An 18,056-nucleotide genomic window follows, 5' to 3' on the forward strand; every position below is an offset into this window, starting at 1 on the left:
GTCCTTGTAGCATGAAAAGAGTCAAAAACAATATTTTTTAAAAAGCCATAACTATGTTCCAATAAAACTTTATATTGATAAAAGCAGGTTAGATTTGACTTGCAGGTTGGTAGCAGTTTGCCCCCCTGATCTAGTAATAGACATCTGATGACAGATTTGAGACACAGATGCCTGAATCTTTTGAGTTTTCAGTATTTGATATTAAAGTTTTAACGATGCAATGACTTTTTGACTTCTACGTTTTATCAGGTGTATTAGCTGATAATGTTGATTTTTTTCAATAGATGGAGTTACACATATGTTGATATATATGCAATTTGATATGTATGCTATTTTGTTGTATTGACAGCAAGCTTCAAAAGTTCATATGTCAAATTTCCTGAAGGTGTTAACATCATAGATATTTTTACACTTAAAAATATCAAATTTTATGCTATAAAAAGAGCATCTGCGGGAAGCTTTAATTCATTACTTTATTTTGAAAGAAAGTGCTGCTGAAAGTTATCATATACTTCAGGAGCTTATGGTGAATATGCTCCATCTAAAGATACTTGTGAATGCTGGTTTAAACACTTTATAAGTGATGATTTCAATGTGAAAGACAAAGAATGTCCGGATCAACCAAAAAAGTTTGAAACCAACAATTACAAGTATTATTGGATAAAGATGAGAATCAAACTAAAAACAACTTGCAGAAAGATTAAATGTTGCTCAGCAAACAATTTCTGATTGTTCACAAGCAATGGGAAAGATTTTAAAGGAAGGAAAATGGGTGCCACATCAACTGAATGAAAGACAAATGGAAAACCAAAAAGTCATCAGTAAAATGTTGCTTCAATAGCACAAAAGTCTTCTTTGCATCAAATTGTGACTGATGATGAAAAGTGGATTTATTTTGAGAATCCCAAATGCACAAAATCATGGGTTGATCCAGGTCAACCATGAACATCGACTGCAATGCCAAATTGCTTTGGAAAGACAATGCTCTGCATTTGGTGGGATCAGAAAGGTGTGGTGTATTAGGAGCTTTTAAAACCAGGTGAAACCGTTAATTCTTATCGCTACTGACAACAAATAATCTATTTCAGGCGTCTTCAAACTACGGCCTGCGCCACATGCGGCCCGCAGAGGAGTCTGATTCGGCCCGCCAGGTTTTTTGGGCAGTGAGCGCAGCCGAGGTGTTACAGTAGGAATTAGTAGTTCATATAGTCCAGCCCTCCAGCTCTCTGAGGGACCGTGATCTGGCCCCCACTTTAAAAAGTTTGAGGACCCCTGAATATGAACCATGTTTTGACCGTAAAACAACCAGAATGGGTCAGAAAACATGGCAAATAGTTTTGCTTCATGATGCCACACCATCACATACTTCAAAACCAGTTAAATACATGTTAAAAGATCTTGCCAGAGAAGTATTAACCCATCCACCCCTATCCATGACTCAGAGGGGTAACTGTTTTACTTCCTCCTCAAAGCTTTTTGTTCATCCTTTTCTGGTGTTCCTTTAAGCAAATACGAAGACATACAAATATATATCTTGTTTTCCCTGCTGTCTTCCACACACAAAAGATAGACTTACCAACAGATTTTGAATACTGTAAATCTGGTATCTCAGTATAACTCTGATCTGTATGTTTTATTATGAATGAAGATAGATAATGTTTTTCCATATTCAAAGACCACTATTTTGTATGTGTGTGAACTCTCTGGTTACATGTTTTGCAGCAGTTATGTTTTATAGGAATTGTAGTGTTGCTGTATATGGATGAGATGTAACAGTGACACACTTCCAGGGATGATGTGTATGGTTCCTAACACCCATGCCCAATGAACAATAAGCATCTACTTCTTTACATTGTAGTTGTCACCATCACAACAGCTAACATTTATTGAGAGCTTACTCTGTCCCAGTGTGACAGATACTGCTGGTTGGCTCAGCTAGCACCATTCCTAACCCACTCCTCCTGTGCTTGTCTCAATTACTAGAAAAGTAAAAACTGACTTTTTTAACCTCCCTTGCAGCAAGGGAGAGCCACACTACATTTTGGCCAACAAGATGGAAGTCAAAATTGGCTTACTGCTCCAGGAAGGCTTTAGAGTAAGGATGCCACTTCTGCTTAGAATTCATGAAAGAAGACCGGAGCTGTGGCAGCCATTTTGCAACCAGAAAAGAGGAAAATTCTGCCTGTGGCCATATACTTTATGACATCTTTTGTGGGAGAAGATTAAACTACTTTTTGGGGCCCTGTGCATCTGGTATAATATTACTTAAAACCAAACGAGTCTTATGTAATAAAACCAGACAATGTTCTAAGCACTTCACAAGTATTAACACAATTAGGATCAATTGGAATCTTAAGGTAACATTAAGAAATCATTTGGAAGAGTCTTACTAAATTACCAATCATGTCCTACACACTGTAGGATCACAGCAATGTTCCAGTGGTCGAAACCTGACTTGCTCCTTATAGTTTTAAGCAAAAACTAATTATGAGAAACAATAATTAACTCATATTCTTTATGCTTTATCCTATTAAGAAACCCACACTGCATCGCCAAAAGATTTGGAGTATAGGGTGAATAAGCATGTAAGTAGAATATATGTCAGGAACTACTGGCAAGAATTACAGACTGTAGCAGAGAGTACAAAAAATGAAAAAACTTGAATTGTCTTAATAATTGAAATAGTACAACTAAGCATTTTCTTTTTTGTATGAAAATGAACATTTGAAGTCTGAAACAATGATATGACTATAGTAAATTTTTTTTTAAAAGGAATTCAAACCTGTTGATTTTTCTGTATTTCTTTCTTCATATGTTGATTTATAGAAATTCTGGTCAGAGATCTGGGAAAATAAATACTATTATAACTCATTTATCCTTAAATGTTTAGGCCTAACCTATAATTTAAGGTAATATAATATTTTGTGTAAGAAACTAACAACTACAAAGGCTTCATGATATTATATTTCTATATAGACTATTAACAAGTGGACTATTTGACAAAGGTATGTGACTATTTAACAAAGGTATGTGATTCAAATGGAACAGAGACTGTCAAAAGTTTATGTACTCTGCCAAAACCGGTTTGGCTCAGCGGTAGAGCATCGGTCTGTGGACTGAAGGGTCCCAGGTTCGATTCCGGTCAAGGGCATGTACATTGGTTGCAGCACATCCCCGGTAGAGGGTGTGCAAGAGGCAGGTGATCGATGTTTCTCTCTCATCGACATTTCTAGCTCTCTATCTCTCTTCCTTCCTCTCTGTAAGAAAAATCAACAAAATACATTTAAAAAAAAAGTTCATGTACACTAACTGAATGCATTAGGTATTGTCAAACTTGCTTATTTCCAGTTATTTTTCAAAAATACTTGATTAAAAATTCTATTTTGTGGTTTTTTTCACACAGAGAAATTTTGCATGAAATTATCGATGTCATCAATATGTATCAATAAAAACAGGTAATTTTCAGAATATTTGCACACAATTTTGATTAATCTGTAATTTTTACTATATAACATCCTATATAATAAAAGGCTAATATGCAAATAGACCAAATGGCGAAACAACCAGAAAAACCGAACAACCAGTCACTATGACGTGTGCTGACCACTAGAGGGTGTGTGTGAAACATGGCGGGAGTTGTCTGTGGTGGGATGGTGGAGCAGGTGAACAGGGGCACCAGACCAAGGTGGGGCACCAGTTGCTGTCATTGGGGTAAGCCTCTGGTGGTTACTGAAAATTCTTCGCTCCCACGAACCACAGTCCTGCCTGGTGCTCGCACCTACTTAGTGCCGGCCCTGCTTGCACCTGGTGCTGGCACCAGAGCCACCATTCACACTCACTGCCAGTGCCAGCCCTGTTTGCACTCTCAGCTGGTGCTGGAGCTGCTGCTCGCACCCCCTGCTGGTGCCTGGTGCCAGTCCCAATCACCCAGCACCATCAATAGGTGCAAGCAGCAGCTGCTTGCCCTGATCACCCCTAAGGGTTTCTCCACCTTCCCTTGCTCCTGAGGGGCAATTGGGGCAGCAGCCACCACTTGTACCCACTGATGGTGCTGGCCCTGCTTGGCACCCACTGCTGGTGCTGGCCCCAATCACTCGGCACCATTAGCAGGTGCAAGCAGGTTGGCGCTGTCAGTGTATGGGAGTGGCTGTGGCAGGAGCGGGCTTCTGGCAGACAGGAGACGGGGGGGCCACAATGGGAGGGGCCGGGCAGGGGCGCGGACGATAGGCCGAGACCCACCCTTGTGCCTACTACAGCCTCGTGGTCAACAGTTCCTTTCAAGGTGTACAAATTCGTGCACTGGGCCCCTAGTAAGTTATAATACTTAACTTCACATATTCACGGCTGAATAGCTTACCGTATAAAAGAAAATTTTAAAAGTAGGACTATTATTTGACTTAACTCCTAAGAATGCTTAGTTATATATCTGTCAATTTTATTCATAGAAGAAAATAATTTAAAACTTAAAAGACAGTAAACACAAAGTTTTGCTTTAGGTACAACTCAAGCAGAAAGGTGTAACTTAAAACAATACACAATAAGTGTGCATAATCTCCTAAAAGTTAGTAGCATTTGTGAGAAATTATATAAATTTGATAATGCAAGTTTTTCATTAATTTAGAAAATATTTTATTTCAATAAACACTTACCAATTGCTCACCGAGTGTTTTAGAATTATGCTCAAGCTTACAAGGTAGCCATTAAGCAATGTTAGCATAGTTTGTAAATTTTTTTAATAGCCAACTATGAATTAAAACTAGAGTGTAGTAGCTGAACCCCACAATAGTAGTACCGTGTTTCCCCAAAAATAAGACATCCTCCGAAAATAAAACCTACTTACAGGTTTTCTTCTGAGTGGAATATAAGGTATCCCCCAAAAATAAGGCCTATCTCCAGACTCTTGATATTGCAATAAACAAGCCATTCAAAGACAATTTGCGCATGGAAATTAATGACTACATTGAAAATAGAATGGAGAGAAATCAGCGTGGAAACTTTGTGGAACCTAAACTGCAAGAAGTTGTGACTTGGGTGAAGAATTCATGGGAGAAAATCACTGACAGTTGCATTGCAAATGCATTGCGAGCAGGCTACCTTGATAAGAAGTACTCATTTAAAGACAGTGCTATTGCTAAACATGAGAGATTTGGTCCACTGATTCTGAAAGAAATGGAGTCACAAGAAATTCACCAGGAAATTCAGGAATTGGATTGTTATGATGATGTTCCAGAAGATGATGACATGATTGTCATTGAATAAATGAGTAAATTCTTGTTACTGTAGGATTCACAGTTTGTCTGGTTTGTGTTGACAACTACCATACTACCGTACCATATACAGGTAATAAATTTCCTTTATTTTCATTTAACAATAAATGTGTACCGTATTCTTCTTCATGGAAAAATAAGACATCCCCTGAAAATAAGACCTAGTGCATCTTTGGGAGCAAAAATTAATATAAGACACTGTCTTATTTTCAGGGGAACAGGGTACTAACTTACTGTCCAAAAGCGAACCAACTGTCTTCTTAAAACTAAAATTATTTTAACTTTATTTGTATTTAATTGAGTAATTTCAAAAGCTACTCTTAATTAGCAGCAATGTGGCTAAACATCATAGTTATACATACATATAACTAAAGTTATATATACATATATACATGTATTTTATTGAATGCCTATAATAACTAAGTTATATATACATATAACTAGTTATATATACATATATACATGTATTTTATTGGATGCCTGTAATAACTAAGCCATAGTTATATATACATACATAATTTATGTTTCATAATACTGACTTCTCAAATTTTTGACTGTTTAAATTAAAACTGAAAGAATCATATCAATATATTCATTCTCAATACATAAAAAAAAGTGACAAACCTGTGTATTTTCAGGGTACCATGAAAAGGTTCTTGGTATCTCGTGGCCAACAGTACTCTTTATTTATCTTACCAAGGCAAAGAATATCTAGATAACATTCAGTAAATTGTACTGTGGACAAATGTACAAGAGTGTTGAAGACAAATAGAAGCCTAGCAAGCATTCACTGCTTAAGAAGGGATGCTGAGAGCCCAAGGATTCCTCTCAACAAAACACTATTGTTTCACTTGTCACATATTATATGCATTAAATATTATATAAGCTAATTTACTTTGTATTTTATTGGATGCCTGTAATTTTATATTCTGTCATTGCAGATCCAAACACAAATGCATCGATGTCCTGTGATTTTGTCAGTCCTTACAATACCTGGAAACCTGAATTATCTGTATTTTTACCTTTAGATATACCAATGTATTATCTACTGAACCGAAAGATGTGTAAAATGTAACAGTAATATTTCCGGAAGCAGTTCAATTAGATATCCTATGGCAAAAAGTATACCATAAGCTATTCCATACAATTAAGTAAGACCTTACTACTTATTTGAAATCTGAAACGGCAAGAAGATTTGGCTACACATTGGGCATAGATTTATTAAGAATAATATTGTACTTTTCAACATCCTCCATGGTGAACAGAAAAAAAATTCTTTTATTTACTGCTTAAACAAACTTTTTCTTGGATTGTCATGTCTCACTGTTTTATTTAAATATATATATGTTTAGTGAATTATTTTTTCCTTTCCATTTGCCTCTAATTCAAGAGTTCTATTTTGCAGTACATACACACATGCATAGAGAAGCCAATATTCTGCTCCAGTAAAAAACAACAACATACACAACACAGAAAGATCCTGATTTCTGAAACACTATTTATACTAGAATTAACTGGCATCATTATGTTAAATGAAACCAGCTATTTTAATAAATTTTACATAATAGAAAGAATTCTGATCATAATCAAACTAATAAACTTTACTATACCTGGCTTTTATGGGGAAGTTCTGTGAAATGTCTTTCATTAACTTTAAGGAATCATAAACTGGAGTGGCCATTATTTGAGAAGCTGCTTGAAAACTAAGACCTAGAAGGGGGCGGGGGGCGGGGGGGGGGAAACACAGACACATTAAAAATTCTAGCATAAGGCCACACCTTCATAGACATTTCCATGTAATATAAGTGATTTATTCAATCCTTCTGGCCATACATTCTTATATAGACATGAAGGCATCCTTATATTTAACATTTTTCAAAAGTTTTAAGTGGAAAGGTATCACTTATTCCTACTAAGGTAAACTTTACACCTTTATAAATCAATAATTATCACTTAATATTTGTTTTCCACAAATTATAGTATAACTTCAAAAAGAGATACATGAAAAGAAATGTGGTTGCAAAGTTATTTTTTCTAAATTTAGGTTAAATAGGCAAGGAAAGGCTTTGATAAAAAAAAAAAAAAAAAAAAAAAAGATAAGAAGAAAAGTTTAAAGAACCGATTCTGAAAAGAACTTTTAGTAGGACTCAATGTGTTTAACTCAGTAAATACTCTTTCAATATTGTTCTACTTTTATACGATAAAAACAAAACCCTAAACTTAGCATTATTGTACTTGAACTGACAGTTCTAAGAAAGGAAAAATGTTTGTGGCTTACTATAGGCAGTCTTCAATATGCCAGAAGCAAAGTTGAACTTAAAATATTTTCACACAAAAAATGTACCTCATATATAAGTAAGTGCTCCACAAAAACTGATGAATGAATGAATGAACAATAATATAACAAATAAGACCCTTTATGTTATGTCTCTTATTATTCTATTACTATTAAAGGCATTTATAAGCAACATAATTTTTAACTGGTGTGCATACATTTAGGAATATATTTTTTTTTTGTGAGAAATCTTAAGAGTCATTACTTATATGATTGATATAACAACTTCTTTTGAGATAAATATATGATCAAAGGTGTTGCCTAACAGCATTTGGCTGCATGATGTTATATTAAAAAAACAGTACAATATAGTGGTAAAGGAAGAATTTAGGCTCTAAAATGAGAGAGACCTGCTTGTTTTAGGTATTTTTCATATGTGCTTAATTATTTTGTGTGTCCATGTCTTGAAATTTCCTCATCTGGGAGAGTGAGATATCTATATTACATAAATTTAAAAAAATTAGGATAATGCATATATAGAGCCTGTTACTGTACTAAACACATAGTATTGGCTAATATTTTTATCATCATTAATTACTATGACCATGGACAACTATCTTTTACTCAGGTTGACAGCACAACTAGTCTTCTAAAACTTATTTTAACATGAGTGTACTTCCCTTTCACATGACCAATTTTCTAATGTAATTTATTTGAAAGCCCCTGAAAATTCACTAATGAAATCAGAGTGCAAATAACAAGAAATTAAATAACAGATTCTATTACCCTTTTTGCTTTTGTCTAAATTGTTTCATACCTAGATGATTCATAAATTGCTACTTAAGGTCTACATTGACGCTAAAACCCAGATCCTATTTTAAATGCCTTCTTCGTTTTACCATTTAGAAACTTCAACAGGAGCATGTTGAAACTGTAATAGTCCTGCTTCATCTTTGCAAAAACCTGATACTCTTTAGTGTTCAGCAAATATCACCACAAAATTGTCCCTCCAGTTGGGCAAACCATGGATATAGCTGTTGTTCTTGATATCTCCTTCTCCCTGCCATTCCATATCCAACATCTCACAAAGATTTTTAAATAATTTCTCTAAATAACCCACCCTCAAATTTATTCCAAACCATCCTCAAATTTCAATTCAATCAACACTCTGAAGAAAGCCACCCCTCTCTGTTCTCTCTTCCCTACTCCCACTTCACCAATTCAGATCTTCTTGGCATATATCCTTCATAATCTATGTATTTTTACTTAGCAGTATTTAGAATGGTACTTTCTATGTTGGTTTATGAAATTATTTCTGTTTATCTAAGATCCTTTGAAGGACACATGGTTATCTTTTTTAACTCTTCATTTTATCTTCAGAATTTAATATTTTTCAAAATGTTAGCTAGAACCCATGAGTTAACAGTGAAATCAGGTTAATGAATAATGTGAAGTTTTTTTCTAATGAAATATGGTAGAATAAAAGAAAGTTCTGTTGGAGTAGATAAACTGTAGTAAACATACATACTGTATGCTGAAGATTTTTTTTTGTTTGTTTTGAGAATTCTTATGTATTCAGGCATTATACACTTGTGTATGAGTCTCAATGTAAAGTATATTTACTACTATGTAGGTCTCAGCTCAAAATTGTGAAACCATGGATGTAGGGACATGGCTGAAACCTAGCAGACACTCAATAAATTGTGTTAAATCAATTAAAAATAAAAAAGAAAGAAAAAGGAAAGGTATTGATCAATCTCTTTCTTGAACATGTGTTTCCTTAGCTTATATTGTACTCTTCCATTCTCATCCTCCCGCCATGTCTTCCTCATGGGACCACTGTCCACACGGAGATGAGCACCACAGCCCCTTCCTTGTGCACTGATCTGGTCATGCTCCACTTTGATAGCAACCCTTCCTTTTAAACAACATGATGCTATGATTTTCAACTTTTAAAATCCTCTCCTATTTGCTTAAGGACTTTATATTCACCCCACAACTAGCCCTTGTCATCTGGGTATGTCACAATCACTCTTAAGTCAATCATTGTAATGCCAGTCTCATTATTTCTGGGCCCTATATTCAACACACAAACCTGCTTCCAGGTTTTATATAATTTCAAAGCTGGAAATATACCATTTTTAACTCCTTTTATCTCCTAAATATTTGCCAAATCCAGCTCTCCTTTTGATTTCTCTACCATAGTTATGGTTCAACCCCCTATTACACTACTTCAGTGATGTCTAAATTAGGTTTTTTGTTTCTAGTCCATTCAAATCCCTTACACAGAAACTACAAAGGTTAATTAAAAGTTAGCTGACTATATGTATTATCTGCTTACAAAGCCTTCAAAAGCACTCTGTTAGTTATATTTCTAAAATATGGATCCCTTGGGAGTACATTTTGAAGGAAAAGAAAGTAGACTGGGGATTACCTACAGCTGGAGGAATTGGGAGAAATAAGAGTGACTGTTAACATGTACATTACTTTCTCTTTGGAGTGATGAAAATACTCTAAATTAACTGTGGTGACAGTTAAAATTTTTGAAAATATACTAAAATCTATTGAATGATATACTTTAAATGGGTTGTGTCAGTTATGTCTGAAGGATGCCCAGGGACGGGCGGACCTGCATTACCACCATTTGTCCACCAAACCAGAGACGGGCGGACCTGCATTACCACTATTTGTCCACCAACCAGATCTGAAATATCATGGCTGATATGTACACATAAGGAACTATCTAGCATTGAAATTGGGACTCAAAAGAACTGTTGGCCAAGAAAGGAACTCTCTACAGACTGATTCATTTGCCTCTCAGCATAACCATTATGGCTTGTTGCAGTTTAAGTTCTTACAAGGGTATTTCTTGGATCACATGATCTCACACATCTAGAGGAAATAATGAACAACATAATCAGACCCAGAGAAAGAGAACCAGTGATCAGACTCTCAAACCTCAGAGGGAAAGTAAGAGAGGATGGAGGTAAGGGAAAGAGATCAACCAAAGGACTTGTGTGCATACATATGGGCCTAGCCAGTGGCCATGGACAAGGGGGGGGGGGGGGGGAGAGAAGAAGGATGGGGGGGCATATCTAGGGAGGGGTTTGGGATGGGAATGGGGAAATAACAATTATGTGAGACCATAATCAATTTAAAAAATCATGATATCAAAAAACAAATTATATGCAATATTAAACAAACAAACAAATAAATAAATAAATAAAAATAAAAGTTGATGAGAGATGTGATGAAAGTTATGGATCACACAGAAAAACACAACTAAAAATTACAAATAATAAATAAATACAAGCTAAAAGGAGTTATTGTTCAATCCAAACTAAATTTTGGCCATAAAATATCTGCTTATGGGATGCCAGTACAGAAGCTGTTCCAAGCGAATAATAAAACATGCAATAATCAGTCTATTAAGATCCAAATTTTAAATAGAAGAAAACTAAGGATTAGATATGATTTCTCCTGACCTGTTAGGAGTTTTAATCAATATTATGGATTCCATAAAATGTGATTGAATATAAATACATCAGTGTACATTTAAATATCTATATTTCATATAATTTAAAGTCATAAAATTTAAAGACATAAAAAATGTAATTTGCTTGATGGATAACATTTTTATTATTTATTTTTCACAAGAAGCAAATTTATATTATTTATAATAATAATTATTTTCTATAAAATAATTTATTTCATCATGTTATATAGAAGCTAATTTAACAAAACATAGATCAGTTAACAAACTGCTATGTTAAAGTAGAATACTATACCTTGTAGTTCCCAGACTTTCAAAGGCATCATTTCTTTGCTACTCTCAATCAGGTATTTCTGGAATGCTGTCAGATTATCTCTGAGATCTGAGTATCTTTCTCTGCATTAAAGTAGTAAGTAATGTTAATTATCATCCTATAAGTCACTATTTAAGCAGTAAGCTTTTGAAATTAACTCTTACAAATTAGTTACAAACTAATAGTTCATCATTAAAAGAATAAATCATGATGCAACTATATACACAGAACTTAACTCTCATGTTAACTCTCAGTTGTTAACATGCTAACATTATCTAAAAGGATCTCAAGGGTGAGGGCTGAATTATTAGTTTTTATGTTACATAATTTTATTTTAACATTTTATAAATTAAAAGTATTGATTTTATAGTTTAAAATAAAAATATTTTATAAGGAAAAACATAAATGCTCCCTATACAATCATTTCTGAAAAGTTCCATGTATAAAATGTATAAAAATATAACATAATTTTGCCTAATATTAAACACATCTAAGTATCTTTTAGAGAATGCTAAATCATAATGTAGTAGAATGACAAATTTTACTATACATACAATCTAAAATATAATCTTCCAACTCTCATGAAATCAAGACATGGTGCCATTTTAGATTAAAATAGAATTCCTTTTAAAAAAATACTTTAGCTACCATCACAACTTATAAAATAGATAATTTCAGGAGTAAAGAGAAATGAAGATATTAAAAAGTGAAATGAAAATAAATATACAGAACATATATACAGAAATGCATTAATCTTATAGATAACAATAAATAAATATACTACAGTGTCAATATCTTGCAATTTGATTAAAATGTAGGACCACATATTGAAAATGAATCAAGACTGACTATGACTGGTCTCAGAATAAAAAAGGAACAAAATTCCAGAAAAATTCACTACAAATTACATTAACCCCTCATTTCTCAAAATTGTAATTAATGGAGTAATATTATATAAGTTTATCAGAGATACTGTTTTTCATATTTAATCATAATCATTAATTTTCACTGCTAAATTTATTTATGTAATTCAGGTCAAAATACATTATTCATACAATACCTTAAAGAAAAAAATATTTTTCCCTAAATCAATTGAGTAATAGTATAAGAACTAACTTTTAGGATACCTCTTAAAAACTAATGTCCCATGATTCCAAAGGCTTTTTGGAGGATGCACACGATTTATTCCCATAAAAAGGTATGTTTAAAAAAGAACAGAACTATGGATTGTAAGACGCTGAGACACAGCTGAAAATGAAATAAAAAAATTTTTTTTAATATAACTGTATTTTTAAGGCCACTAGTATATCGCTTGGCCAATACAGTTTAGAGCTGTAACTCAGTCATCTGTATAAATTAGCATAGTCTCCAAAAATGTTCCCCTCTCTATATGGTTATCTACTCACCAGAGTAGATAAGTGTCCTAAATGTCCTTTAGGTAATGTTAAACATGAACTAAAGATACTAATAAAATCAGTTATTTTGTTTTCATTAATTTTGCCTTTATATTGGAATCATAAACTTTCCCTTCTTGTAAATAGGAGAAAATGTAAAGCTACAATGATCCCCATTCATGAATATTCAGAGAGTACTCACCATTCTATTCCTTGTCCTCAATCAGTAATGCAGGGAAAAAAGGGGGACACAACTTTAACTGTTCAAAGTTTACTTAAACATGGATATGAGATTAAGATGAGACATTAAAAGATTTTTAATATGGGAATCTGCAGCACTGAAATTTAGGGGAATAAATTATTTTCTCTTCTTTTGAGGAGTAAAAATTATGTTTTTCTTCCATGCTAAATATATATATTTTCATGCCTTCTTTGTCAAATATTAATTGAGCTTAGTGGTTTGGGTGGATATCTGGATTCCCTATATATTTTAAATCCTCACCTGAGGATATTTTTCCATTGGTTTTTAAAGAGAGTGGCAGGGAGAGGGAAAGACACAGAGAAATATCAATGTGAGAGAAACACATCGATAAGTTGCCACCTGCACGAGTCCTGACCAACACCTGGGCTGGGGAAGAACTTGCAACCAAGGTACGTGCCCTTGGCCAGAATTGAACCTGGGACCCTTTGATCCCCAGGTTGATCGATGCTCTATTTACTGAGCCAAACTGGCTAGGGCTCATGCTAAATATTAACTATGGTTTTTGTAGTCTATTATATATATAAAATATTCTGTAAATTTAGATTTAGATTTTTTGCCAGAAATAACTTCAATCATTTTCAATTCCTATTGTCTAATTACCGTATTTTTCGGACCATAAGACGCACTTTTTCCCCCCCAGAAGTGGGGGGGAAAAGTCCCTGCGTCTTATGGTCCAAATATAGCCTACACATATACTTTAAAAAAAAAGTTTTTTTACTTGCCTGGCTCTGTGTGGTCTCTGTGTGCTTGCCTGGCTCTAAAATGGTTCTAAATGCTGCTGTTTACTTTACAGGGTTGATTACATGTGTTTATGACTGTGATGTTGGGTTTTAATGCACATAAAATATTTTAGGACACTATTTGTTTCAGAATCTTTTTTTCTTCATTTCCCTTCTCTAAAAACTGGTGCGTCTTATGGTCCGGAGCGTCTTATGGTCCGAAAAATACGGTATACTTACACTGTTGAATTAGTGATTACTTTTCAATTTTGTGCTTTTCTGTATTAACTGTAATTACTTTTATAATAAAAATAATTATAAGTGTATCTTTAAAATGTGAAACATAAGCCAACAGAGCATATTGAATTAATTCCCATAAAAAGCACATGTAAGAGTATATTAATATAATTTTATTTCATTTCAGACTTACTTGAGTTTCCCAAAGAAAAATCCTTGAACTTCATTTGTTTCAATCTCACCTTCTACGGTGGTATTAGTCACAGCTATAATTGGGAAACAAACCAAAATAAAATAAAAACATTTTCAGAATGGAAAAACAGTATGTAATCACATATCAGGAGACTTCTAAATAAAACTGAGTAACATCTGGTTTACTTTGTGTTTCCTTCATGGATCAGCTTAATGATACCTGCACATGCACATGCTTGCACTCCTGATTGTGCACTCTCTTTTTATTTATTTATTGTTTTTAAATAGAATTTATTGGGGTGACATTGGTTCACAAGACCATGCAAGTTTAGAAAATAAAATAAAAAACCATACAGGTTACAATGCAACAAAACCTCATCTGCACACTGTATCCTGTTCCCATCCCCCAAGGCAGTTTCTTTCTGTCTCCATTTATCACTGCGTTGCCCACTCCACCTACTCCCACCCTTTTCCCCTCTGGATATCATCACACTATGGTCTGTGTATATGTGTTAAACAGTATATGATTTTTTGCTTCATCTCTTCACCTTCTTTCATCCCGCCTCCCAACTCTTCTCCCCTGACAACTCTGTCTGTTCCATGCATCCATGCCTCTATTTCTATTTTGTTCACAAGTTTTTGCTCATTAGATTCCACACCTAAGATTTTTGCTTAATCCCTTCATCTTTTTCACATAGCCCCAAACCCCTCCCCTCTGACATCTATCAGCCTGTTCTCTGTTATCTGTGAGTCTGTTTCTATTTTATTTGTTAGTTTCTTTTGTTCATTAGATTCCACATATAAATGAAATCATACAGTACTATCTTTTCTCTGGCTGGCTTATTTCACTTACATAATACTCCACAGGTCCTTCCATGCTGGTTTTCAGATTCTTTGTCTTTAATTTTTGTTATTTTAATTATTATGTGTCTTGGTTTGGGCCTCCTTGGGTCCATCTGGTTTAGGACTCCCTGAGCTTCCTGGATTTGTGTCTTTTTCCTTCACCAGTTTAGAGAAGTTTTCAGCCATTATTTCTATAGGTTTTTGATGCCTTGCTCTCTTTCTTCTTCTTCTGGTATCTCTATAATGCAAATGTTATGCTTCATGTTGTACCAAAGGTCTCTTAAACTATCCTCATTTTTAAAATTCTTTCCACTTTATTGTTGCTCTGATGGGGTGTTTTTTTTTAATTATTAATTTTATTTTGTTTAAAGTATTACATATAGTAGTACATATATCTCCTTTTTCCCCCCATTAACTTTCCCCCAGCCTCCCTTACCCACTGTCACATGCCCTCAGCACCTCCCCCTCGGGGGGCGGGGCAGTGTCTTGTGTCCATTGGTTGTGCTTATATGCATGCATACAAGTCCTTTGGTTGATCTCTTTCCCCCATTCCCCAACTCTCTCTGACCTTCCGCTGTAATTTGACAGTCTGTTTGGTGCTTTACTGCCTGTGTGTCTATCTTTGTGTTCATCAGTTATAATGTTCTTTATTTTCCATAAATGAGCGAGATCATGTGGTATTTTTCTAGCATTGCCTGGTTTATTTCACTTAACACAATGCTCTCCAGGTCCATCCATGCTGCTGCAAATGGTAAGAATTCCTTTTTTAATAGCAACATAGTGTTCCATTGTATAGATGTACCATAGTTTTCTAATCCACTCATCTGCTGATGGGCATTTACCATAGACTGTTTTCAAATCTTAGCTATGGTGAATTGTGCTGCTATGAACATAGGAGTGCATATATCCTTTCTTATTGGTGTTTCTGATTTCTTGGGATATATTCCTAGAAGTGGGATTACTGGGTCAAATGGGAATTCCATTTTCGGGTTTTGTGTTTGTTTTTTTTAGGAAACTCCATACTGTTCTCCACAGTGGCTGCACCAGTCTACATTCCCACCAGTAGTGCACAAGGGTTCCTTTTTCTCTGCATCCTTGCTAGTACTTGTGGTTTGTTGATTTGTTGATGACTGCCATCCTGACAGGTGTGAGATGGTATCACATTGTTGTTTTGTTTTGCATCTCTCAAGTAATTAGTGACTTTGAGCATGTTTTCATATGTCTCTTGGCCTTCCTTCTGTCTTCTTTAAAAAAGATTATATTTAGGTCCATTGCCCATTTTTTTATTGGATCATTTATCTTCCTTTTATTAAGTTCCCTGTAGATGTTGGAGATTAAACCTTTTATCAGTGATAACATTTGCAAATATGTACTCCCATGCAGTGGGCTTTCTTTTTGTTTTGTTAATGGTTTATTTTGCTGTGCAAAAGCTTTTTATTTTGATGTAGTTCCATTTTTCTATTTTCTCTTTAGCTTCTATTGCCCTAGGAGCGGTACTGGTGAAGGAACTGCTTTGGCATATGTCTAAGATTTTTCTGCCTGTGGATTCCTCTAGCATTTTTATGGTTTCCTGTCTTATGTTTAAGTCCTTTAGCCATTTTGAGTTTATTTTTGTGTATAGTGTAAGTTGGTGGTCTAGTTTCATTTTTTTGCATGTATCTGCCCAATTTTCCCAACACCATTTATTAAAGAAACTGTCTGGATTTCATTGTATGTTTATGCCTCCTTTGTCAAATATTAATTGGGTCGGCAAGTAAGTAATTGCGGGTTTCACACATATATGGCTTCAGTTGAATTTTTAGGTTTGCAGACGTAGTACAAATGTAAAACACATTTTGTTATTTGATAGTTGGCTATTCAGCTGTTAATCAGTAAAAAAAGTTTTTTGATCTGTTTTGTAGTTTTCGTTTGGCGTTCGTTGAAAAATGGAAAATCAAAAGGAACATTTTCGTCATATTTTGCTTTTTTATTTCCACAAAGGGAAAAACGCATCGCAAGCTCATAAAAAGTTATGTGCTGTTTATGGTGATGAAGCCTTAAAAGAACGGCAGTGTCAAAATTGGTTTGCCAAATTTCGTTCTGGTGATTTTTCACTCAAAGATGAAAAACGCTCTGGTTGTCCAGTTGAAGTTGATGACGCCCTAATCAAAGCAATAATCAATTCGGACTGTCACAGTACAACACGTGAGATTGCAGAGAAGCTTCATATATCACATACATGCATTGAAAATCACTTAAAACAACTTGGCTATGTTCAAAAACTTGATACATGGGTTCCTCACGAACTGAAAGAATCACAGTTAATGCAACGCATTAGCAGCTGCGATTTGCTAAAGAAACGTAATGAAAATGATCCATTTTTAAAACGACTGATAACTGGCGATGAAAAATGGGTTGTTTACAACAATATCAAGCGGAAAAGATCGTGGAGCAGGCCAGGTGAACCAACTCAAACAACATCAAAAGCTGATATTCATCAAAAGAAGGTTTTGTTATCAGTTTGGTGGAATTACAAAGGAATTGTCTACTTTGAACTCTTACCACCCAACCGAACGATCAATTCTGATGTCTACATTGAACAACTAACGAAATTAAACAATGCAGTTGAAGAAAAGCGGCCCAAATTGACAAATCGAAAAGGTGTTGTATTCCATCATGACAATGCAAGGCCACACACATCTTTGGTCACTCGGCAAAAATTAATGGAGCTTGGTTGGGATGTTTTGCCACATCCACCATATAGTCCTGACCTTGCACCATCTGATTACTTTTTGTTTCGATCTTTACAAAACTCCTTGAATGGTAAAAATTTCAATAATGATGATGATGTCAAATCGTACCTGATTCAGTTTTTTGCTAATAAAAACCAGAAGTTTTTTGAACGTGGGATTATGATGCTGCCTGAAAGATGGCAAAAGGTCATTGATCAAAATGGGCAATACATTACAGAATAAAGTTATTTAGTTCCATGAAAAAATTGTCTTTGATTTTCTTTAAAAAATCCGCAATTACTTACATGCCGACCCAATAATTGAGCATAGAGCATTAATTGAGCATAGAA

At 34.6% G+C, this 18,056-nt stretch overlaps 1 protein-coding gene across 1 annotated transcript in view; it reads right to left on the reverse strand.

The window, feature by feature from the left end:
• The window catches only part of UGGT2 (UDP-glucose glycoprotein glucosyltransferase 2), a 145,272-nt gene that overhangs the window by 104,270 nt on the left and 22,946 nt on the right, over positions 1-18,056 (reverse strand). The window contains exons 7-10 of the mRNA XM_036458874.2: positions 14,154-14,226; positions 11,331-11,431; positions 6,878-6,977; positions 2,783-2,843 (exon numbers count right to left, since the gene is read on the reverse strand). Coding sequence (XP_036314767.1) covers positions 2,783-2,843; positions 6,878-6,977; positions 11,331-11,431; positions 14,154-14,226 — 335 coding nt within the window. The remainder of the gene's footprint in view (positions 1-2,782; positions 2,844-6,877; positions 6,978-11,330; positions 11,432-14,153; positions 14,227-18,056) is intronic.

This window comes from Pipistrellus kuhlii, unplaced genomic scaffold (assembly GCF_014108245.1).
Source record: "Pipistrellus kuhlii isolate mPipKuh1 unplaced genomic scaffold, mPipKuh1.p scaffold_m20_p_3, whole genome shotgun sequence".
Taxonomy (NCBI): Eukaryota; Metazoa; Chordata; class Mammalia; order Chiroptera; family Vespertilionidae; genus Pipistrellus; species Pipistrellus kuhlii.